The 24,580-nt window shown below is 41.0% G+C and overlaps 1 protein-coding gene across 3 annotated transcripts in view; it reads right to left on the reverse strand.

Moving 5' to 3' along the window:
- Positions 1-1,103: 1,103 nt before the first annotated feature.
- The window catches only part of LOC133644873 (zinc finger protein 260-like), a 37,561-nt gene continuing 14,084 nt past the window's right edge, over positions 1,104-24,580 (reverse strand). The window contains exons 4-5 of one of the 3 annotated variants that reach the window (XM_062039625.1): positions 11,083-11,475; positions 1,104-3,107 (exon numbers count right to left, since the gene is read on the reverse strand). In XM_062039625.1, the coding sequence (XP_061895609.1) occupies positions 3,013-3,107; positions 11,083-11,475 (488 nt within the window). In that variant the 3' untranslated portion in view covers positions 1,104-3,012. Of the gene's footprint in view, positions 3,108-8,071; positions 8,556-8,579; positions 11,476-24,580 lie in introns of those variants that run through there. The other 2 variants (XM_062039626.1, XM_062039624.1) reach the window with 2 other exon arrangements.

A 24,580-nucleotide genomic window follows, 5' to 3' on the forward strand; every position in this document is an offset into this window, starting at 1 on the left:
GTCCTGGGATAAGTATTTCAACACTAACCGTCTACACCAGGGGTGTCCAAACGTTTTCCACTGAGGGCCGCACACGGAAAAATTAAAGCATGTGGGGGCCATTTTGATATTTTTCATTTTCAAACCATAACAAAATATATACATTTTTTTTTATTTATAAAGGGTCTCAGTCATTAAAATGTTAAAAATAAATCAGATTATTATTTTTTTTAAATTATTTAACGCTTACAGTAAATCTCTTTATCAACTTCAAGTTTATATAAAGTAATACAAATTAAAACACATTTTTTTTTATGGCTTTTCTGTCAAAAACAACCTAGTTTTTTTAAAGTAAAACTGAAATATGCACTATTTAGTAATTAGAGCCCTAAAAGATCAATAATGCAGGACACCATTGATTTGAATTCTTTCATATTTTTGAGTAATCACAGTGAAAAGATAAATAAAAAATCACTAAATATATTTGGGATCCAAAAGGTGCCCCACTCATAAAGTGATACATTTTTATTAGGTTTTTCTTTTACTTTCAACACTTAAGTTACGAGATCAACTTCAGATACATGTGTCGATTTTATGCTGGAACTATTATTTTGTTTGTTTTATGCGTTTTTGTCAAATAAATCTTTGATGTTTTTATATGGCTACTACACAATATATGCAATATTTACCACATAAAGCATTTTAAAGTGAAATATTTGAAGTAATTGGAGCCCTGAAAATAATTCATTATAACATGGATTTTTTGTCTTTTTTTTTTTTTTGAGCAATGGCAAAAAAAGAAAAATGAAGAAAGACAAAAAAAAAACAGCCTGCATGGCAGCTTTTATGTCAACATTGCAACTTTTTCTCGTTAGATTTCACCTCATTCCACTTTTTTTAATGTTCTTTTTTATTTTTACAATAGTATTTCCAGAATGTGTGGCCGGCCGGTAAACAATTAGCTGCGTGCCGCAAATGTCCGCCGGGCCGCCCTTTGGACACCCCTGTTCTACACGGATAATAATAATAATAATAATAATAATAATAATAATAATGATTACTTTCTGCTATAGATGTCCGATAATGGCTTTTTTGCCGATATCCGACATTCCGATATTGTCCACCTCTTAATTACCGATTCCGATATCAACCGATACCGATATATACAGTCGTGGAATTAACACATTATTATGCCTAATTTTGTTGTGATGCCCCGCTGGATGCATTAAACAATGTAACAAGGTTTTCCAAAATAAATCAACTCAAGTTATGGAAAAAAAGGCCAACATGGCACTGCCATATTTATTATTGAAGTCACAAAGTGCATTTTTTTTTTTTAACATGCTTTAAAACAGCAGCTTGGAATTTGGGACATGCTCTCCCTGAGAGAGCATGAGGAGGTTGAGGTGGGCAGGGTTGGGGGGGCGGGGGGCGGTGTTGAAGTGGGGGGGGGGGGTGTAGGGAGTAGCAGGGGTATATATTGTAGTGTCCCGGAAGAGTTAGTGCTGCAAGGGGTTCTGGGTATTTGTTCTGTTGTGTTCATGTTGTGTTACGGTGCGGATGTTCTCCCGAAATGTGTTTGTCATTCTTGTTTGGTGTGGGTTCACAGTATGGCGCATATTTGTAGCAGTGTTAAAGTTGTTTATACGGTCACCCTCAGTGTGACCTGTATGGCTGTTGACCAAGTATGCTTTGCATTCACTTGTGTGTGTGAAAAGCCGTAGAAATTATGTGATTGGGCTGGCACGCAATTGCAGTGCCTTTAAGGCACGCCCCCAATATTGTTGTCTGGGTGGAAATCGGGAGAAATTCGAGAGAATGGTTGGCCCGGGAGATTTTCGGGAGGGTTGGCAAGTATGACTGGGAGACGCAACTGCTCTGTACTTCTCCCTACGTCCGTGTACCACTCCGTACAGCCGCGTTTTAAAAAGTAATACATTTTACTTTTTGAAACAGATACAGATAATTTCCGATATTACATTTTAAAGCATTTATCGGCCGATAATATCGGCAGTCCGATATTATCGGACATCTCTACTTTCTTCCATAATTCCACAACATTTTTTGCACACATTATTTTCTCTCCTTTCTTGTTTCTTTTGAACTCTTCCATTCCCACACTCATTGGACCCCTGTGATAACTCTTGTGCCACCAACATAATTTTGAGCTCCTACTCTCCTTGGGGTCTCCTTTTTTCTCCCCAATCTCTTTCAAACTAATTGTTATTTTTCATCAACACAATAAACCATCAAGGCCGTCGAGGCATGTTGATGCCGCAGGTCGTCTTTCCAGGAAGCAGTTTGCAGGTAAAAAGAATGATTCATTCTTCTTGAAAACATACCAAATACAAAATAAACAAAACAAGCGTGCCTATAGAACGGGACGCTAACGGGATAGCCAACAGGAAAAGCTAAGTACAAGAACAGGGCGAAGCTTAGCTCAGGAAAACAAAGGGAAGACGTCGTAACTCAGTGCGTGTAAGCAAATAAAAGCACCAGACTGAGTGAGGCGAAAAGGCAGGACTAAATAGCTCTCTGATTAGTGCCTAGGAACAGGTGAGCATCCCGAACACTAATCATAGGCAGGTGAACACAATGAATAACCATAGCAACCAAGGAGACACAAAACCAGGGTGCTGAAACAGAACTTAAACAGCAAGTGAATCAAAACGTAAATAAACTGTGATCTGGGCAACGGATCATAACAGTACCCCCTCCTAAGGGACAGATTCCAGATGTCCCGAGAACAAAAAAACCCCAGAAAAAGTCCAAAGTCACGGGAGGGCGGAGGGAGGACTTGGCGGTGGGTCGCCGGGCCAAGTGTCCCCGAATCCACTGGGGACGAGTCAGGTGGTGGCGGCGAGTGGTGGCGGCGAGTGGAACGCCGCTGCAGCAGGCGAGGCGGCCGACCACGGAACGTCCGAGAAGGCAGACGCAAGTGGCGCCAATAACTTTAGCAGCACGCGAGTCGTACGCCCAAGTCCTGGGCGTAGGAGCCGCGTGCGGGCCCCAATAGGCCGCCCGTGCCGCTGTCTAGCCAGAGGTTGCGGTGGCGACGACGCTGGAGATGAGGGCACCGCCGTGGGAAGGCCCGCCAGAGACGAGGAAGATGGAGCGCCGTGGGAGGCCTGCCAGAGATGAGCAAGTAAATCAAAACGTAAATAAACTATGATCCGGGCAACGGATCATAACGAAACTAACTACTATCACTTAACGGGGAACTGCACTTAAAACATTTAAAATAAAATGTTGCCTATCATTTAAAATTCTTATGTGAGTTAAGAACACATATGTTTTTCCTTTTGTACGCGCTCTAACTTGTCAATAAATTCTAGCAAAAGTCAACGAACAATGGAGCCATGGGTGTCCTTCTATTCCGCCTATAAAGCGTTTTATAAAATATCCAAAAATCTCCATCAACGTTTTATATACACACGCTGTAAGTATATATGTGATGTGGTAGCAGGCACATTCATAAAAACATGCAATATTTACATATTTTTTTAGGGGTGTTCAACATTTTCCAGGCCATAAACCACCAAATTGATGAGGGTTTATGGCCTGGTAGATATCCTGTAAAAAAAACTGCGTTTTAAATGAAAACTGTCCTAAAGGCACCTTGTTATTGTGCAATAATAACATATCAAAATAATGCAATTTAGATCAGCTAATAGCAGGCTGGCAACTAGCGTGCTTATAGATATCTAAAACTTAGCACAGGGGTCTACAAACTACGGCCCGCGGGGAAGTCCCAAGTTAAAAAAAAACCCAAAAAAAACTATGTATACATATATATATATATCATATTATTAAAAAAAAATAATTTTTTTTTTAATTCCTATTTTGTGAACACGCTCTCAAACAATAGCAATAAAAACTATTCTGATTCTGATTCTGATAAAATCTGTCCTTTTTAATCCATTTTGTACCGCATGTTACTCTCCTAGCCGCTCAGGCAAAACATAATATAATATATATATATGTATATATATATATATATATACACTACCGTTCAAAAGTTTGGGGTCACCCAAACAATTTTGTGGAAGCCTTCATTTCTAAGAACAAGAATAGACTGTCGAGTTTCAGATGAAAGTTCTCTTTTTCTGGCCATTTTGAGCGTTTAATTGACCCCACAAATGTGATGCTCCAGAAACTCAATCTACTCAAAGGAAGGTCAGTTTTGTAGCTTCTGTAACGAGCTAAACTGTTTTCAGATGTGTGAACATGATTGCACAAGGGTTTTCTAATCATCAATTAGCCTTCTGAGCCAATGAGCAAACACATTGTACCATTAGAACAATGGAGTGATAGTTGCTGGAAATGGGCCTCTATACACCTATGTAGATATTGCACCAAAAACCAGACATTTGCAGCTAGAAAAGTCATTTACCACATTAGCAATGTATAGAGTGTATTTCTTTAAAGTTAAGACTAGTTTAAAGTTATCTTCATTGAAAAGTACAGTGCTTTTCCTTCAAAAATAAGGACATTTCAATGTGACCCCAAACTTTTGAACGGTAGTGTATATTTATATATATATATATATATATATATATATATATATATACACACACACACATATATATATATATATATATATATATATATATATATATATATATATATATATATATATATATATATATATATACACACACATATATATATATATATATATATATATATATATATATATATATATATATATATATATATATATATATATATATATATATATATATATATATATATATATATATATATGTATATATATACATATACGTACAGCCCGTCCCCCGGCCAAATTGTTTTAAACCAATGCGGCCCCCAAGTCAAAAAGTTACTACTGAACTAATTGTTAGCTATTCATTTTCCTGAGGGAACTCTCCTGAAGGAATCAATAAAGTACTATCTACCTATCTAGCTGGCAACTATTACACAAAATGCTAGCTGGCAGCTATGTACGCTAATTACTACTGCTGAGCAGTTTGTTATCACCATTCTCTTATCTAGTTAACATCTCACTTCAGACTGGAACATTTCCAGAGGCCTTAAAAGTTGCTGTCATAAAGCTCCTCTCAAAGAAAAGTGGTATTGCTGCCAAAGTACTGAAGAACAGCATGTTGATTCACTTTGTTGCTTCATGGAACAGATCAGTGTGTGGGTGCAAAACAATGTCCTTCCGCTGGACTCAGACAAAACTGAAAGAATTATCTTTGGCCCACAGAAGCGAATGGAAACTTTATTCGTCACTTTGAGAACCTAATAATCAGGTTAGAAATCGTAGGGTAATAATAGACTTGAACTTGAACTTTAACAGCCACATTAAGGCAATGACATCAGCAGCTGTTTAACACCTGAAAAACATTGCCAAAATCAGAGGAATAATGTCTAAATCAGACCTAGAAAGACTAATCCATGCCTTTGTCTCCAGAGAGTTCAACTACTGTAATGGCCGTCTCACTGGGCACTTCAAACGAGCTGTAAAGCAGCTGCAGTACTTTCACAATGCTGCTGCTCGAGTCCTGACTAGAACTAGGAAATATGACCGTATTAGTCCAGTGTTTAGGTCACTGCACTGGCTTCTTGTTGCTTATAGAATAGACTTTAAAACAGCTATCCTTGTGTCCAAGTCTTTTCATGGTCTTGCGCCGAAGTACAAAACCAAAACCAGTGAAGTCGGCACGTTGTATAATTCATGAAATAAAAACAGAATACAATGATTTGCAAATCCTTTTTCAACTTATATTCAATTGAATAAACTGCAAAGACAAGATATTTAATGTTCACACTGAGAAACCAAATTTTTTTTTGCAAATAATCATTAACTTAGAATTTAATGGCAGCAACACATTGCAAAAAAGTTGGCAAAGGGGCATTTTTACCACTGTGTTACATGGCCTTTCCTTTTAACAACACTCAGTAAACGTTTGGGAACTGAGGAGACACATTTTTTAAGCTTTTCAGGTGGAATTCTTTCCCATTCTTGCTTGATGTACAGCTTAAGTTGTTCAAAAGTCCGGGGTCTCTGTTGTGGTATTTTACGCTTCATAATGCGCCACACATTTTCAAAGGGAGAGAGGTCTGGACTACAGGCAGGCCAGTCTAGTACCCGCACTCTTTTACTATGAAGCCACGCTGTTGTAACATGTGGCTTGGCATTGTCTTGCTTAAATAAGCAGGGGCGTCCATGATAACGTTGCTTGGATGGCAACATATGTTGCTCCAAAACCTGTATGTACCTTTCAGCATTAATGGCGCCTTCACAGATGTGTAAGTTACCCATGCCTTAGGCACTAATACACTCCCATACCATCACAGATGCTGGCTTTTGAATTTTGGGCCTATAACAGTCCGGATGGTTCTTTTCCTCTTTGGTCCGGAAGACACAACGTCCACAGTTTCCAAAAATAATTTGAAATGTGGACTCGTCAGATCACAGAACACTTTCCCACTTTGTATCAGTCCATCTTAGATGAGCTCGGGCCCAGCGAAGCCCGTGGCGTTTCTGGGTGTTGTTGATAAATGGCTTTGGCTTTGCATAGTAGAGTGTTTTCCTTGCATTTACAGATGTAGCGACTGTATTTGTTGACAGGGGTTTTCTGAAGTGTTCCTGAGCCCTTGTGGTGATATCCTTTACACATTGATGTCGGTTTTTGATGGAGTATCGCCTGAGGGATCGAAGGTCATGGGCTTAGCCGCATACTTGCAGTGATTTCTCCAGATTCTCAGAACCATTTGGTGATATTACAGACCGAAGATGGTGAAATCCCTAAATTCCTAGCAATAGCTGGTTGAGAAATGTTGTTCTTAAACTGTTCGACAATTTGCTCACGCATTTGTTGACAAAGTGGTGACCCTCGCCCCATCCTTGTTTGTGAATGACTGAGCATTTCATGGAAGCTGCTTTTATACCCAATCATGGCACCCACCTGTTCCCAATTAACCTGTTCACCAGTGGGATGTTCCAAATAAGTGTTTGACGAGCATTCCTCAACTTTCTCAGTCTTTTTTGCCACTTGTGCCAGCTTTTTTGAAAAATTTTGCAGGCATCAAATCTTAAACGAGCTAATATTTGCAAAAAATAACAACGTTTTCCAGTTCGAACGTTAAATATCTTGTCTTTGCAGTCTGATCAATTGAATATAGGTTGAAAAGGATTTGCAAGTCATTGTATTCTGTGTTTATTTGCGATTTACACAACGTGCCAACTTCACTGGTTTTGGGGTTTGTATGATCAGCCTGTCGTGGCGTTGGAGAAACTTTTAAAATGAATTCGCCGCAATAGTGTGGACTATCATAATATGTGGAATGTGTTGAGATTCAAAGAACAAGAGTGTTATGATTGATGAATATTTGTCATGGAAATCACATATAAATGATACAAAGTTTAAAATACCTAAAACTTTTGCTATTTTACACACGGTGAAGGAATTGCAATCAAAAAGCATTGTATATATTTTGTAACTCTCTGATTGTTCCATATCTGACATGTTGTATTGAAGTGTGGGGTAGTGCCTGTAAAACATATTCAAATCCAGTCTTCCTTTTGCAGAAGAGAGCCGTAATAATCATTAGTGGAAATGCATATAGGGAACCAACAAACCAATATTCAAACATCCATCAGTTAAACCTACTAACCTTAAATGAATTGGTAGTATAATATCTTGAAAGTCATGCACAAAGCACATACAAACATTCTACCAAACAATAATCAAAACAGATTTGTAAAAAGAGAAAGTAATTATTATTTAAGAGGGACTGATATCTTTAATAAATTGAGATTTAGAACAGTCACAAAGGAAAGAAGCACTTCAATCAGAGGTGTTAGTTCATGGAACAAACTTGATAGTGGAATCAAACAATGTAAATGTCGGTATTAAAAAAAAGTAAAAATCAAGATGATGAAAAGTTATGAATTGGAGTAAATATATTTTTCACGTTTGTTTGTTCTGTTGTATGTTATGAAAAATAAATATTGCCTTACTAGGATAGGATAGGATATGTCTTTATTGTCATTGCACAAGTACAACGAAACTTTGCTTTGAGCACAAACCCGTTCAAGATTAGACAAACAAACAGTGGACGGGGTGACAGAACAGGAACGCTGATGGGTCGCCACAAGGCGCCCCGTAAACGATGGGAAAAGGTAAACGCTGGGGAAGGATGAGTAAAAAAATACAATTTAGACTGGGCTCATAAGGGGGCCCAGTCTGGAGTGGGGAAAAAAACCCTCCATAGCAAAGCACATATACATATTACAACGTACATCTTGAGATATCTAGAAACAGAAGGGAGGGGGGAGGAGGGTCATGGCGGCTCTCAGGCGCTGCCCATCTGTCCATCATCCCTATGGGATTTGTGTCAAAGGCGTTGGATTGGGGGTGGGGTATGTGTCTGTGGCGTATATTTTTTTGTGGATGCATGTGTGTGTGTGTAAGCCTGCAGTGTGTCTCTGTTCCGCAGCCTTGATGTCGTTCAGCCGGTAAGTCCAAAGTCAACAACAACAGGTGTGTGTCCATGAGAGACAAGAAGGGAGTTTGTTGTGTCTTGTCCTTGTCCTTCGGGAGACTCTCGAAGCCAGGGAAACAATCCAAGTTAGAATGTTTTGTATGCGAGTGAAAATAAAATTAGCTTTTCACTCTAAATTGTCTGACTAATCCTCAAATGTTCTTGTAAACAGACCATATTTTTTGACCTGTCAAGTCTACCTGGTTGGCTTTTTTCAGGTTTTTATTTGAGTTTCTTCTTTGTTCTTTTCCTTGTTTTTTACTTCTTGTTCCCCTTTTTTTCATAGCCCAGATGGGATATTGGCAGTTTTTGAGTGCATTTTTGATGTGTTTCTCTTCTTTTTTTCTATCTTGTTCTTCTGTTACGATGTTGGCCCGTTCACAGAGTGTTCTCACGACTGATAGTTTGTGTGCTGTGGGATGTTCGGCGGTCCAGAGTAGAAATTGGTCGGTGTGTGTCGGTTTTCGATGAACAGTGATGTTTTGACTGCCGTCATCTTTGCGGTGGATTTTCATGATTTTCATGTCCAAGGAAACCATCAATCGGGATGAGGGAGCATTCATGCTCTCGCATACCTGGGACTTACTCCTCCATTAACCAGGGGTAGCCAACCAGGTAGACTTGACAGGTCTGCCTGGTTGGCCGCGCCTATAAGATCTGCTGAAAGGCCACACGTCACAGTGGTCAGGTGACCCTTTTGAAGAAGACTGCAGATGACAGTCGAAACATGTCAGGTAAAGATTCCATCTAATATACCGAAAAATATGGTCTGATTACAAGAACATTTGAAAGAGTAGAAGTTGAATAACTGTAAATAAGGCACATACAGTATATTGTAAGTTCATACTTCCTTCTGGAAAATAGAAATGGAAAGGGTACTTCAACAAGTAAACAGTAGAGTATGTACTTTATTATCAAATATGTAACTCTCTGAATGGTAATAGAGTATAGTCATTTATGCACAGGAAATATTTGTCAGTATCAAAATGTTAATTTGAATCACTTTTTGGCAGGCACCACATAGTTTGGAGTTACAGACAAAGCCAATAAAATAGACAGATTTACTTTTTAACATGGCAGTACTTAAAGAGCTATGATAAAATTGATCTAACACTTACGGTGCATTTAATACACATAGGATAAACTTGATTTAGACATAAAAGTAAAATAAATGCAGTGTCAGAAGAATATATTGATTTAATGAACACATGCAAACACTTGATAAACATTTATGTGCATGAACAAAGGACAGTTAATATTGTATGTGGCTTTTAAACATGAAAGAGGCACACCAACATTGGATCAATAACAAATGTCTGACTCTTTAAGTACACGATAAAGGCTTAAATAATTTGAAACACATGTTACAATAACACCAATGAGCAGTACAGAGTTTGAAGTGACTTTTTGATTTAGGAGTTATTTTGCCTTATTCAATAGGGAAATATATTATGTTGTATGTACTTGATGTGTAATTTACAGCTCATTTTATTAACTGATGAAGCAAATGTTGGTGCCATCACAAAGACAGGTAATCTACCAAACACACTTTTGATGTGAGGGAAATCTCCATCTATGCTGTCCTCAACCAACCAGAATGTCTGACCTTGTTAGTCAACATTTTTTATTTGCTTCAGAGTTCATTTAAAATAATGTAGCTGCTGTTCTTAGTGGCACACTAACCTGGAACCCATGAGGGAATCTGGTATCATACACAGATCATCACTATCTAAGTGATGTACAACTACTATTTTTTACTAATTTTCACACGAGACATTCCACTTCTACAACTTGTCAATCCTATAGCACAAACTGGACAGGAAAACATTTATTCTCCGCTGTGTGTCGACATGTGTGCTGTCAAACTTTGCTCATCAGAATGACCTTGATCACAAAATGGACAACTAAAAGATTTCTCTCCTGTGTGTTTTCTCATGTGTAATTTCAGTCTGTCTTGCCGGGAAAATGTATCGCCGCAAACTGAGCAAATAAAAGGTTTCTCTCCAGTGTGTGTTCTCATGTGGGATACCATATTTTTTTTCTCTGAGAATATTTTTCCGCAAACTGAGCAGATACAAGGTTTTACTCCTGTGTGTTTTCTCATGTGACATTTAAGGCTCGACCTTCGAGAAAATGTATTACCGCAAACTGAACAAATGAAAGGTTTTTCTCCTGTGTGTGTTCTCGTGTGTAGTTTGAGGCTGGACCTTCGAGAAAATTTATCACCGCAAACTGTACAAATAAAAGGTTTCTCACTTGTGTGTATTCTCATGTGCGCAGTCAAAGAGCCCCTCTGGGAAAATGTATCGCCGCAAACTGAGCAATTGAAAGGTTTTTCTCCCGTGTGCGTTCTCATGTGTGCAGTCAAAGTGGACTTCTGGGAAAAACTATTGGAACAAACGGAGCAACTGAAAGGTTTTTCTCCTGTGTGTGTTCTCATGTGTAAAGTCAAGGTGGACTTCTGAGAAAAACTATTGTGGCAAACGGAGCAAGTAAAAGGTTTTTCTCCTGTGTGTGTTTTCATGTATGGAGCAGAATCCATATTACAAACGCTTTGGGCACCAAATGAGCAGATAAAACTTTTTTTACCGGCCTTCTCTTCAGAGCATTCAGGGTATTCGTTAGTGTGAGTCCTCATATCACCATCATCGCTGCTCAAAGGTTCTTGGGTGTTGTTCTCGTCTTCATCCTCAGTACATTGTGATGTTATGTCGTCATTATCTAAAAGAGGAGCAAAGAGGTTGTCAACTTGTGGTTTGTCTTTATGGTCTTCAGTCTTCACAGAGACACCAGTCAGAGGCAACTTGGTGAGATCAGCCTCCTGCGGCCCGAGAAGACACTCTTCTCCTGACTGACTGATATTGTGTTCCTCCTCTTCCCTTTTAATTTGGGGGGGCTGTAAATCATCCTGGTCTAAAGTGGAGATTCCATCCTGTGGTTTCGGAGGACGTTCTTCTTGACGACCAATCAGCTGCTGGCTGCCTTAAGGACACAAAAACTTCAGCTTAGACATGTAATTGCTTTTCTTTTGACTGTTTGTTGAATCATCAGTGGTCAAAACTTAAGTTTTGCTGAGTTGCATGTGACATTATATCTGTTTTGTAATGTACATGGCGGACAAACAAGCTTGAGCATAGCGATAAATCAAGTGGAAGACGCTTTAGTATGTGAAGAGTTGGAGCTGAAAATGCCACTTTGCTGTGCTTTTCTTCGAGAAATCGAGAGATAGGAAATAGCTTTCCTAGAGTCCAGAAATAAGGGGCTCATAAAGGAAATACGATTTAGGCAATCTACGAAAGCGTGTCGAGGGGAATGGCTCTCACACATGTCGCGTTCATCTTGTGGAGTACAGTCGGAACCATGCTCGTGTCTGCAGCAATCACTTTGTAAAATGTTTGAACATTTGATTTGTTTAAGAAACTTTCGGTGATGCAGTCGGGTTTATTCTTCACTATATAGGTAGTGTTTGAGAGCAGAACTAAGCGCGAACTAAGGACAAGCGATCGCATTAGTTTGTTTGTGTTCTTTTAAGTTATGTTATGGTTGCTACACCGAAATATATCTACAGTCGTGGTCAAAAGTTTACATACACTTGTAAAGAACATAATGTCATGGCTGTCTTGAGTTTCCAATACTTTCTACAACTCTTATTTTTTTGTGATAGAGTGATTGGAGCACATACTTGTTGGTCACAAAAAACATTCATGAAGTTTGGTTCTTTTATGAATTTATTATGGGTCTACTGTATCTGGGTCAAAAGTATACATACAGCAATGTTAATATTTGCTTACATGTCCCTTGGCAAGTTTCACTGCAATAAGGCGCTTTTGGTAGCCATCCACAAGCTTCTGGTTGAATTTTTGACCACGCCTCTTGACAAAATTGGTGCAGTTCAGCTAAATGTGTTGGTTTTCTGACAAGGACTTGTTTCTTCAGCATTGTCCACACGTTTAAGTCAGGACTTTGGGAAGGCCATTCCAAAACCTTAATTCTAGCCTGATTTAGCCATTCCTTTACCACTTTTGACGTGTGTTTGGGGTCATTGTCCTGTTGCTACACCCAACTGCGCCCAAGACCCAACCTCCAGGCTGATGATTTTAGGTTGTCCTGAAGAATTTGTAGGTAATCCTCCTTTTTCATTGTCCCATTTACTCTCTGTAAAGCACCAGATCCATTGGCAGAAAAATAGGCCCAAAGCATAATACTACCACCACCATGCTTGACGGTAGGTATAGTGTTCCTGGGATTAAAGGCCTTACCTTTTCTCCTCCAAACATATTGCCGGGTATTGTGGCCAAACAGCTCAATTTTTGTTTCATCTGACCACAGAACTTTCCTCCAGAAGGTCTTATCTTTGTCCATGGGATGTCATGTTAAAGGCCTACTGAAACCCACTACTACAGACCACGCAGTCTGATAGTTTATATATCAATGATGAAATCTTAACATTGCAACACATGCCAATACGGCCGGGTTAACTTATAAAGTGCAATTTTAAATTTCCCGCCACACTTCCGGTTAAAAAAGTTTTATTATGCTGACGTATGCGTGTGACGTCACAAGGGCAAGGGAAGTATTCGGAGCCCGTAGAAAAAGCTCTGTTTTCATTTCATAATTCCACATTATTCTGGACATCTGCGTTGGTGAATCTTTTGCAATTTGTTTAATGAACAATGGAGGCTGCAAAGAAGAACGTTGTAGGTGGGATCGATCGGTGTATTAGCGGCTGGCTGTAGCAACACAACAAGGACTACTTACTTAGCAGACGCCTAGCCGATGCTAGCCGCCAAACCCACGGATGAAGTCCTTCGTCGCTCCGTCGATCGCTGGAACGCAGGTGAGCACGGCTGTTGATGAGCAGATGAGGGCTGGCTGGCGTAGGTGGAGCGCTAATGTTTTTATCATAGCTCTGTGAGGTCCGGTTGCTAAGTTGCTAAATTAGCCTTAGCGTCGTTAGCAACAGCATTGTTAAGCTTTACCAGGCTGAGAATTTTTAACCGTGTAGTTACATGTACATGGTTTAATAGTATTGTTGATCTTCTGTCTATCCTTCCAGTCAGGGATTTATTTATTTTGTTTCTATCTGCATTTGAGACAGATGCTATCACGTTAGCTCATGCTAAAGAGCTTCGTCGATGATGGGTGAAGTCCTTCGTCGTGCCGTCGATCGCTGGAACGCAGGTGAGCACGGCTGTTGATGTAACCGTGTAGTTACATGTACATGGTTTAATAGTATTTTTGATCTTCTGTCTATCCTTCCAGTCAGGGGTTTATTTATTTTGTTTCTATCTGCTATCACGTTAGCTCAGTAGCTAAGTGTGTCACCGATGTATTGTCGTGGAGATAAAACTCACTTTGAATGTCCATTTCGCGTGCTCGACTCTCATTTTCAAGAGGATATAGTATCCGAGGTGGTTTAAAATACAAATCCGTGATCCACAATAGAAAAAAGAGAGAGTGTGGAATCCAATGAGCCAGCTTGTACCTAAGTTACGGTCAGAGCGAAAAAAAATATGTATTTCACTGCATTATAGTTCGTCACTCTAACGTTCCTCATCCACGAATCTTTCATCCTCGCTCAAATTAATGGGGTAATCGTCGCTTTGTCGCTCCGAATCTCTATCGCTCCATTGTAAACAAAGGAAAATTGTGAGGAATATTATCTCCTGTGACGTCACGCTACTTCCGGTACAGGCAAGGCTTTTTTTTATCAGCGAGCAAAAGTTGCGAACTTTATCGTCGATTTTCTCTACTAAACCCTTTCAGCAAAAATATGGCAATATCGCGAAATGATCAAGTATGACACATAGAATGGATCTGCTATTCCCGTTAAAATAAAAAAAAATCATTTCAGTAGGCCTTTAAGTATGAATATTAAATAAGTAAAACAGTGTCAACAAAGTTGTAGCATTTGTAAACGACAAAAATTGTATTTATGGGTCTTAGATTGTCCTTTAAAACCATGGACCCCGGCGCCGGTGAATAAGTTGTGGGCCTCCAAACTTTTGTGGTTCTTGAATTGCTTGCTGGTGTAAAAGGATGCTTGTGCAACCATATAATTACCGTATTTTTCGGAGTAAAAGTCGCTCCGGAGTATAAGTCGCACCGGCCGAAAATGCATAATAAAGAAGTAAAAAAACGTATGTAAGTCGCACTGGAGTATAAGTCGCATTTTTTGGGGAAATTTATTTGATAAAAGCCAACACCAAGAATAGACATTTGAAAGGCAATTTAAAATAAATAAAGAATAGTGAACAACAGGCTGAATAAGTGTACGTTATATGAGGCATAAATAACCAACTGAGAATGTGCCTGGTATGTTAACGTAACATATTTTGGTAAGAGTCATTCAAATAACTATAACATATAGAACATGCTATACGTTTACCAAACAATCTGTCACTCCTAATCGCTAAATCCCATGAAATCTTATACGTCTAGTCTCTTACGTGAATGAGCTAAATAATATTATTTTATATTTTACGGTAATGTGTTAATAATTTCACACATAACTCACTCCTGAGTATAAGTCGCACCCCCGGCCAAACTATAAAAAAAAACTGCGACTTATAGTCCGAAAAATACGGTAGCTACAGTATGTGTCACAAACTGGCATGGCTGCGGTAGTTGGGACCCCGAGAGGAAATTAGATTTACGTGGCTCACCTTCGGCAGCGTCTTCTCCCCGTCATCTTTGTTGTAGCGGTGTAGCGTGCAAGGACGGGAGTGGAAGAAGTGTCAAAAGATGGAGCTAACTGTTTTAATGACATTCAGACTTTACTTCAATCAATAACGGAGCAGCATCTCCTCATCCGGAAACAACCACACCGGAAATGTGTCCCGTGAAAAAACGTCCGACCGGAACTCTCTAATAACGAAAGTTCCTTGGGTGAATAATGTAAACTCACTACACCGGTATGTTTTAGTGCTTTCATGGCGAGTTTACTGACAGATATAAGTAAGAACTTTACACTACTTTTTATTAGAAATGGCAACAGCGGAGCATGAATGTCCCATAACAAGAAGATAAGAGAAAAAGAAGAAGCTTAGACGCAGACGCGCACAATTTTTCAGGATTTACGCAGATCCCAAATGCAGATCAGCAGGTACCAGAAGATAAGAAAAGTTGCTTTTGCGTAATATTGTGAAACAAAACGCCAGATAACATGTCTTACCTTATACACACACCATAATAATACTCCTATGTTGAAGCACAGTACAATCCATCAAGCGGTGTGGCTTCATAGCTTACCAAAGTCGTACTAAAACATTTTGATAGATTTTTGAGCGCCGTGTGTAATTTTCTATATTTTCAATGGAACATTAAAAATGTTGGTGTTGTTTACTTGAAACATATTGCCATCATAGTGGCAATATACACTTATCACTTATGTTTGACTGGTCACACTTATCATTACACCATGTACCAAATAAAATAGCTTTGAGGTGGGTAAACTCCATCCATCCATCCATTTTTCTACCGCTTGTCCCTTTTGAGGTCGCAGGGGGTGCTGGAGCCTACTCAACCAAACTTATTCCTTACATTAGGCGCACCGGGTTATAAGGCGCACTGTCGAGTTTTGAGAAAAAAAAAGATTTTAAGTGCGCCTTATAGTCCGGAAAATACGGTAAGTGTCTTTTAATTCTAAACACGGGATGCGCAGTAAAACATGAAACAATCCTCGAGCCCTGACTAGAAGGCGAGGCAGGCATTTATAACGGCCTGATTGGCAACGACAATGTAGGCTAATAACCAGCATGAAGAGTACGCCAAGAGATCGTTCACTATGGCAGAAACATGCTGAGGCTTTCGTCCAGCAGTGGACTGACAACGGCTGATGATGATTGGCAACGACAACCAGGTGTGCCAGGGTGCCAATCATGGGCAGGTGAGGGAAAGAGTGCAGAGGGAGACATACAGGAAATGGAACCAAAATAAGAGCGCTGACCAGGAAATAAACACAAAATAAGGAAACAACCGACCCCAAAAAACAGACACCAGATGTTTTAGTCCCAAAAAGCAAAAAAAAAAATTGCAAAAACCTGGGAGGGAGGCGGGTGGTCTTGGAGGAGGGTCGCTAAGCCTTGTGTCCCTGTAGCCAGCGGGGGAGAGTTAGGTGACGAGTGGAACAGCGATGTCGATGACGAGGGGTCGGACAAAATGTACAGAGCAGCTGCCTCAGCAGCAGCGGGGATCCGCGCCCTGGTGCTGGGGCGTTGCTGCAGCTGGAGAGGCGGGCATCCACGGAATGACCACATCTGTGGCCGAAGAGGAGGAAAACCAAAGTCCCGGGTGGCGCCGCAGAGGAGGGCGATCGGCACTGTGCTCAGTCGCCCGTTGTGACAGTCGAACGCTGAGCGGGCGGTTTGTCGGCCGTCGTGGAGGTCGTGGCCCCGCTGGCTCTTTAAGTACAGTGTCGCTTGAAGCGAGCCCTCTGGAGATGACGTCCGGAGCAGAACGACAGAAGGCGGAACTGGTGACGTCCCAACTGACGAAGAGGAGGGCGACAGGCTCGTCTGACAGAGAGGTGGTGGCGACGGGTTCGCCGGACGAGACGGCAGCGGCGGCCTTGCAGGGGGGGACGATATCGTCCACGACGGTCACACCAGTGATGAACGTACATTATATTGCCAAAAGTATTTGGCCACCTGCCTTGACTCACATATGAACTCGTAGTGCCATCCCTTTCCTAACCCATAGGGTTCAATATGATGTCGGTCCACCTTTTGCAGCTATTACAGCTTCAATTTTCCAAAATGTTTTGGTATCCTTGAGCATTCAAAGTTCCTTTCACTGGAACTAAGGGGGCAAGCCCAGCTCCTGAAAAACAAGCCCACACCATAGTTCTGATCATTTGGATGGGTGGCCAAATACTTTTGACAATATATCAATTCCTAGATATGGTCGAAACTATTTAAAGTGCACTACGCATAATAAACGCAACATTGTTAATATTGCCACTACGGATAATCTTAACAAAAACTCGTCAAAACAGCCCAATACCTATAATATGGGCTTTTTAAACATAAGATCATTGTCTCCCAAGGCGTTATTGGTTAATGAGGTCATTAGAGACAACAATCTTAACGTCATTGGTCTTAGCGAAACCTGGCTCAAACCGGACGAATTTTTTGCGCTCAATGAGGCATCTCCTCCTAACTATACGAATGCGCATGTTGCCCGCCCTCTTAAAAGGGGAGGGGGTGTCGCACTAATATACAATGAAAATTTCAACCTTACCCCTAACCTAAATAATAAATATAAATCGTTTGAGGTGCTTACTATGAGGTCTGTCACACCGCTACCTCTCGACCTGGCTGTTATCTACCGCCCCCCTGGGCCCTATTCGGACTTTATCAGTGAATTCTCAGAGTTCGTTGCTGATCTAGTGACGCACGCCGACAATATAATCATAATGGGGGACTTTAATATCCATATGAATACCCCATCGGACCCTCAGTGCGTGGCGCTCCAAACCATAATTGATAGCTGTGGTCTTACACAAATAATACATGAACCCACGCATCGCAACGGTAATACAATAGATCTAGTGCTTGTCAGGGGTGTCACCACCTCCAAAGTTATGATACTTCCATATACTAAAGTAATGTCCGATCATTACCTTATAAAATTTGAAGTTTTGACTCTTTGTCAACAAGCTAATAAGAATAATAACTGCTATAGCGGCCGCAACATTAATGCTGCCACAACGATGACTCTTGCTGACCTACTGCCTTCGGTAATAGCACCATTCCCAAATTATGTCGGCTCTATTGATAAACTCACTAACAACTTTGACGATGCCTTGCGCGAAATTATTGATAGTATAGCACCGCTAAAGCAAAAAAGGGCCCCTAAAAGGCGCACCCCATGGTTTACAGAAGAAATTAGAGCTCATAAATTATCATGTAGAAAACTGGAACGCAAATGGCGCGCGACTAAACTTGAGGTTTTCCATCAAGCATGGAGTGATAGTTTAATAACTTATAAACGCATGCTTACCTTAGCTAAAGCTAAATACTACTCAAATCTCATCCGCCTCAACAAAAACGATCCTAAATTTCTGTTTAGTACAGTAGCATCGCTAACCCAACAAGGGACTCCTCCCAGTAGCTCCACCCACTCGGCAGATGATTTTATGAATTTCTTTAATAAGAAAATTGAACTCATTAGAAAGGAGATTAAAGACAACGCATCCCAGCTACAACTGGGCTCTATTAACACAAATACGACTGTATATACGACGGACACTGCCCTCCAAAATAGTCTCTCTATTTTTGATGAAATAACATTAGAGGAATTATTACAGCGTGTAAGTGGGATAAAACAAACAACATGTTTACTTGACCCACTTCCTGGGAAACTTATCAAGGAACTGTTTGTATTATTAGGTCCATCAGTGTTAAATATTATAAACTTATCACTTTCCTCCGGCACTGTTCCCCTAGCATTCAAAAAAGCGGTTATTCATCCTCTGCTCAAAAGACCTAACCTCGATCCTGACCTCATGGTAAACTACCGACCGGTCTCCCACCTTCCGTTTATTTCCAAAATTCTCGAAAAAACTGTTGCACAGCAGCTAAATGAACACTTAGTGACTAACAATCTCTGTGAACCTTTTCAATCCGGTTTCAGGGCAAATCACTCTACGGAGACAGCCCTCGCAAAAATGACTAATGATCTATTGCTAACGATGGATTCTGATGCGTCATCTATGTTGCTGCTTCTTGATCTTAGCGCCGCTTTCGATACCGTCGATCATAATATTTTATTAGAGCGTATCAAAACACGTATTGGTATGTCAGACTTAGCCTTGTCTTGGTTTAACTCTTATCTTACTGACAGGATGCAGTGCGTCTCCCATAACAATGTGACCTCGGACTATGTCAAGGTAACGTGCGGAGTTCCCCAGGGTTCGGTTCTTGGCCCTGCACTCTTTAGTATTTACATGCTGCCGCTGGGTGACATCATACGCAAGTACGGTGTTAGCTTTCACTGTTATGCTGATGACACTCAACTCTACATGCCCCTAAAGCTGACCAACACGCCGGACTGTAGTCAGCTGGAGGCGTGTCTTAATGAAATTAAACAATGGATGTCCGCTAACTTTTTGCAACTCAACGCTAAGAAAACGGAAATGCTGATTATCGGTCCTGCTAGACACCAACATCTATTTAATAATACCACCTTAACATTTGACAACCAAACAATTAAACAAGGAGACTCGGTAAAGAATCTGGGTATTATCTTCGACCCAACTCTCTCGTTTGAGTCACACATTAAGAGTGTTACTAAAACGGCCTTCTTTCATCTCCGTAATATCGCTAAAATTCGTTCCATCTTGTCCACTAGCGACGCTGAGATCATTATTCATGCGTTCGTTACGTCTCGTCTCGATTACTGTAACGTATTATTTTCGGGCCTCCCTATGTCTAGCATTAAAAGATTACAGTTGGTACAAAATGCGGCTGCAAGGCTTTTGACAAAAACAAGAAAGTTTGATCATATTACGCCTATACTGGCTCACTTGCACTGGCTTCCTGTGCACTTAAGATGCGACTTTAAGGTTTTACTACTTACGTATAAAATATTACACGGTTTAGCTCCAGCCTATCTCGCCGATTGTATTGTACCATATGTCCCGACAAGAAATCTGCGTTCAAAGAACTCCGGCTTATTGGTGATTCCCAGAGCCAAAAAAAAGTCTGCGGGCTATAGAGCGTTTTCTATTCGGGCTCCAGTACTCTGGAATGCCCTCCCGGTAACAGTTAGAGATGCTACCTCAGTAGAAGCATTTAAGTCCCATCTTAAAACTCATTTGTATAATCTAGCCTTTAAATAGACCCCCCCCTTTTTTAGACCAGTTGATCTGCCGTTTCTTTTCTTCTCTCCTCTTCTCCCCTGTCCCTTGCGAGGGGGAGTTGCATAGGTCCGGTGGCCATGGATGAAGTGCTGGCTGTCCAGAGCCGGGACCCCGGGTGGACCACTAGCCTGTGCATCGGTTGGGGACATCTCTGCGCTGCTGACCCGTCTCCGCTCGGGATGGTTTCCTGTTGGCCCCGCTGTGGACTGGACTCCCGCTGATGTGTTGGATCCACTGTGGACTGGACTTTCACAATGTTATGTCAGACCCACTCGACATCCGTTGCTTTCGGTCTCCCCTAGAGGGGGGGGGGTTACCCACATATGCGGTCCTCTCCAAGGTTTCTCATAGTCATTCACCGACGTCCCACTGGGGTGAGTTTTTCCTTGCCCGTATGTGGGCTCTGTACCGAGGATGTCGTTGTGGCTTGTACAGCCCTTTGAGACACTTGTGATTTAGGGCTATATAAATAAACATTGATTGATTGATAGTGTAGCTGTGCATCCTCCGCCGCACAGCTGCTAGTAGTAGCCCCCTCCTCCCAAAGCGGCTGCCAGGCGCTTTATTTTTATCGAAGGAAGGAGCTGTTGCTCGGTGGCGTCCCCCGCCGTACAAGCCGGGGAAGGGCGGAAGGGGGCCAGGAGGAGGGACAACAACACATCCCGTGTAAAGTCCCAATAGGATGGACAGCACTGAGGGCTCCAGAGCAGCAGGAAGTGTCGTTTCAAGCTGATGAGGCGCCAGCACAGGAAGACGCCAGAAGTCTTAAAGGAAGGAGTAGTCGGCATTTGGGCCTTCGACAGCCGGGGAGCAGGCACAAGTAAAGCTCGGGCTTTGGGAAGCCTCTGGGTAGGAGTAGGCTTGGTCTTTAAGAAGCAGAAAAACGGACACTAGCCTGGGAGCTGGTATCGGCCGAACTTGAGGGAGAAGGGACGAGCTTGCCTTGGGTTGGAACCGCACAAACCTGGCCTTCATGTCGTCCACAAAATGTGCAGTCTGAAAAGGTCGCCGACAGGCGTCGCTGCAAGGTCACTTTCCGGCTCGAAGATTCCGTCACAAACTCGCATGACTGCGGTAGTTGTGACCCCAAGAAGTAGGAATGATGTTCGAAACCGATTTTCCCGGTTGTTCGATAAGAAAAGAACCGATTCCATGGACTCGAATCCCTTTTTGAGAACCGGTTACCGTTATCGAGGCCACTGTAGTAAAGAAAAAGAGTTGGTTCTTTATTCGAATCCCTGGGAACGAATCCCAAATGGGCAATGTTATGCCCATTGGATTGTAGACTCTTACTGACACCTTGTGGCGATATGAAAATACTACGCGTCAATAGTTTGGGCACTTCCGGGTTGACGACGTCAGTTAAGTTCATGAGACAATTGAGAAGTAGACAAGTTGTGTTAGCTCTTACAAGCCTTGGAAAAGATAAGTCTTTAAGTAAACTGTTTAGCTTGTTTATGTAACTCAATATTAAGGTGGAAAGTGGTTACATTTGATAGTAAGATGTTTATTGAAAAACTATTTTTGTGCACTGTTTCAATGGATGTTTTGAGGACTTAAAATGGCTGCCAGTCGTGTATTTCCACCATCGAAATAGTTTCAACACTCAGAAGTATTTGTTTGATGATAGTACTGTACATTTGTGTGAAGCTAATATTTACATATTGTGTATTACATTTCAGTATGTTAATTGAATCACATAGCTTATACATTTGTCATTGTGTGTATTTCAGTTTAAAATAAATACATAAATAACAGTCCAGTGCAAGACAAAAGTAAAGATAGGAAAAGACAAAGCAAGATCAACAACAATAAAGAGCCTAAATGGATTAATCTGCTTTGGAACTTTATTAGACGTCTTGGATTGTTTGTTAGCTGTCTGCCTGGGTGTAGTTAGTATGTTCCAATAGCAGCAGAAGTGCACTTTTTGGAGAGCTGTATTATTTTCAGTTTTGTGCCCAAGGGACTGATTTTACTTAACACTATATTATTAGTTATACACCTATAGTGATCACAGAGACAGGTAGTTTTTGTGTCACTGTATATATTTGTTTTTCTGAGAAATCCCACTTAATATACTTTGGGTAACAACAGTCAATATTTATTTATTTTTTTAGGGGGGTAACAGTCAATGTTTATTTATTTATTTTATTGTAGTTTTTTCTTATAAAATAAAAGTGAGCTTTTGTTGAACCAAATATTGTGTTTTTTTCCATGTACAACAACCTGTCTGGATTCGATAAGAGAATCGATAAGGAATCGGTTCAATAAGAGGATTCGATAATGGGCTCGAACTCGATAATTTCTTATCAAACATCATATAATGATAAATGGGTTATACTTGTATAGCGCTTTTCTACCTTCAAGGTACTCAAAGCGCTTTGACAGTATTTCCACATTCACCCATTCACACACACATTCACACACTGATGGCGGGAGCTGCCATGCAAGGCGCTAACCAGCAGCCATCAGGAGCAAGGGTGAAGTGTCTTGCCCAAGGACACAACGGACATGACTAGGATGGTAGAAGGTGGGGATTGAACCCCAGTAACCAGCAACCCTCCGATTGCTGGCCCGGCCACTCTACCAACTTCGCCACGCCATCATCCCTACCAAGAAGTGCAGGTAAGATAAGTGTCTTTTAATTTCAAACACAGGATGAGTCCTCGCTGAACCACTGGGATTCAAGCTCAGACAGGAAGGGCAAATGAAAGTTGGTTTGAAACCGGAAACGGATGTTCTTTTTTTAATATAGGCGCAGTTATAACAGTTGCACAATTAATAGCATAGTAGCTGGTTTAATTTGTAACCTAACTAGTAGTAGCAGGGCTCAGTAAGTGAACGAGTTAACCGAGTCCTGATTCAAATTGGCAAGTTTGAACGAGTCGTTCATGATTCTCTCACATCTCTAAATAACGCTCTTTGTGACTCAAGATCGACAACATGTCAAACTCTTCCGTATTTTTTCACCTCTTCCGTATATTAGCGACATAACGTGGTAAAAAAGATGAAGTATGAGGATAATGAAAGTGTAAAAATACCTTCAACGTGTAGCACAATTTGAGTTTTGCGAGCAGCTTCCAGTTGTTGACGATGTCGCTCCTTCTCCTCTCTCGTTCGAGAAAGTTCCTCCTCGTACAACACTATCGTTCTTTCGAACAGCGCGAATATTTCATCAGCTGCCGCCATTAGTCGCTCTTTCACCAACTCTTTCAACATTTTGGTGTCTTGTAGCGAGCACACTGACACTCTTTAGCGCTGCTAAATGCTAAATGCTAACGTCCTTGTCACCGCCCGTAAAACAGAGCTGCCCGATCCGTTTGCGCATGCGCCGTATTTGCAACACGCATGTGCCAATATAACAACTGCCGTCTTGACGGCGCATTACCGCCACCTTCTGTCCCGGAGGGTGGACCAGACTGTAGTAGTTCACAATCTCTCCAGTGCACAAAAAAAAAACTTGAAACAAAACAAATACAAAGAAATAACTAAATTTTTCAAACAACCCTAAGTCCACACGCACCTTTATGTCATTAGCTTATTAATATAATTTACATACCCTTTAACATTTGATTGATTGATTGAAACTTGTATTAGTAGATTGCACAGTACAGTACATATTCCGTACAATTGACCACTAAATGGTAACACCCCAATAAGTTTTCAACTTGTTTAAGTCGGGCTCCACGTTAATCAATTCATGGTACAATTACAATTACAATATTAGCCATAGTCACATCCTGTATAAAATTGTGTTTTAAATTTCAACTGTCCTAAAGGCACTTTGTTATTTGCAATAATTATATATTCAATAAATACAATATAACACAGCTAATAGCTGGCTGGCAACTAGATATAGTAACAAGTTAAAAGTTAAAGTACCACTGATAGTCACACACACACACTTGGTGTGGTGCAATTACCCTCTGCATTTGACCCATCCCCTTGTTCCACCCGCTGGGAGGTGAGGGGAGCAGTGAGCAGCAGCGGTGGCCGAGCTCAAGAATCATTTTGGTGATTTAACCCCCAATTCCAATCCTTAATGCTGAGTCCCCAAGCAGGTAGGTAATGGGTCCAATTTTCATACTTGCCAACCCTCCCGTTTTTAGCGGGAGACTCCCGGTATTCAGCGCCTCTCCCGACAACCTCCCGGCAGAAATTTTCTCCCGACAAATTCCCGGTATTCAGCCGGAGCTGGAGGCCACGCCCCCTCCAGCTCAATGC

The sequence above is a fragment of the Entelurus aequoreus genome, linkage group LG28 (genome assembly GCF_033978785.1).
Source record: "Entelurus aequoreus isolate RoL-2023_Sb linkage group LG28, RoL_Eaeq_v1.1, whole genome shotgun sequence".
NCBI lineage: Eukaryota > Metazoa > Chordata > Actinopteri > Syngnathiformes > Syngnathidae > Entelurus > Entelurus aequoreus.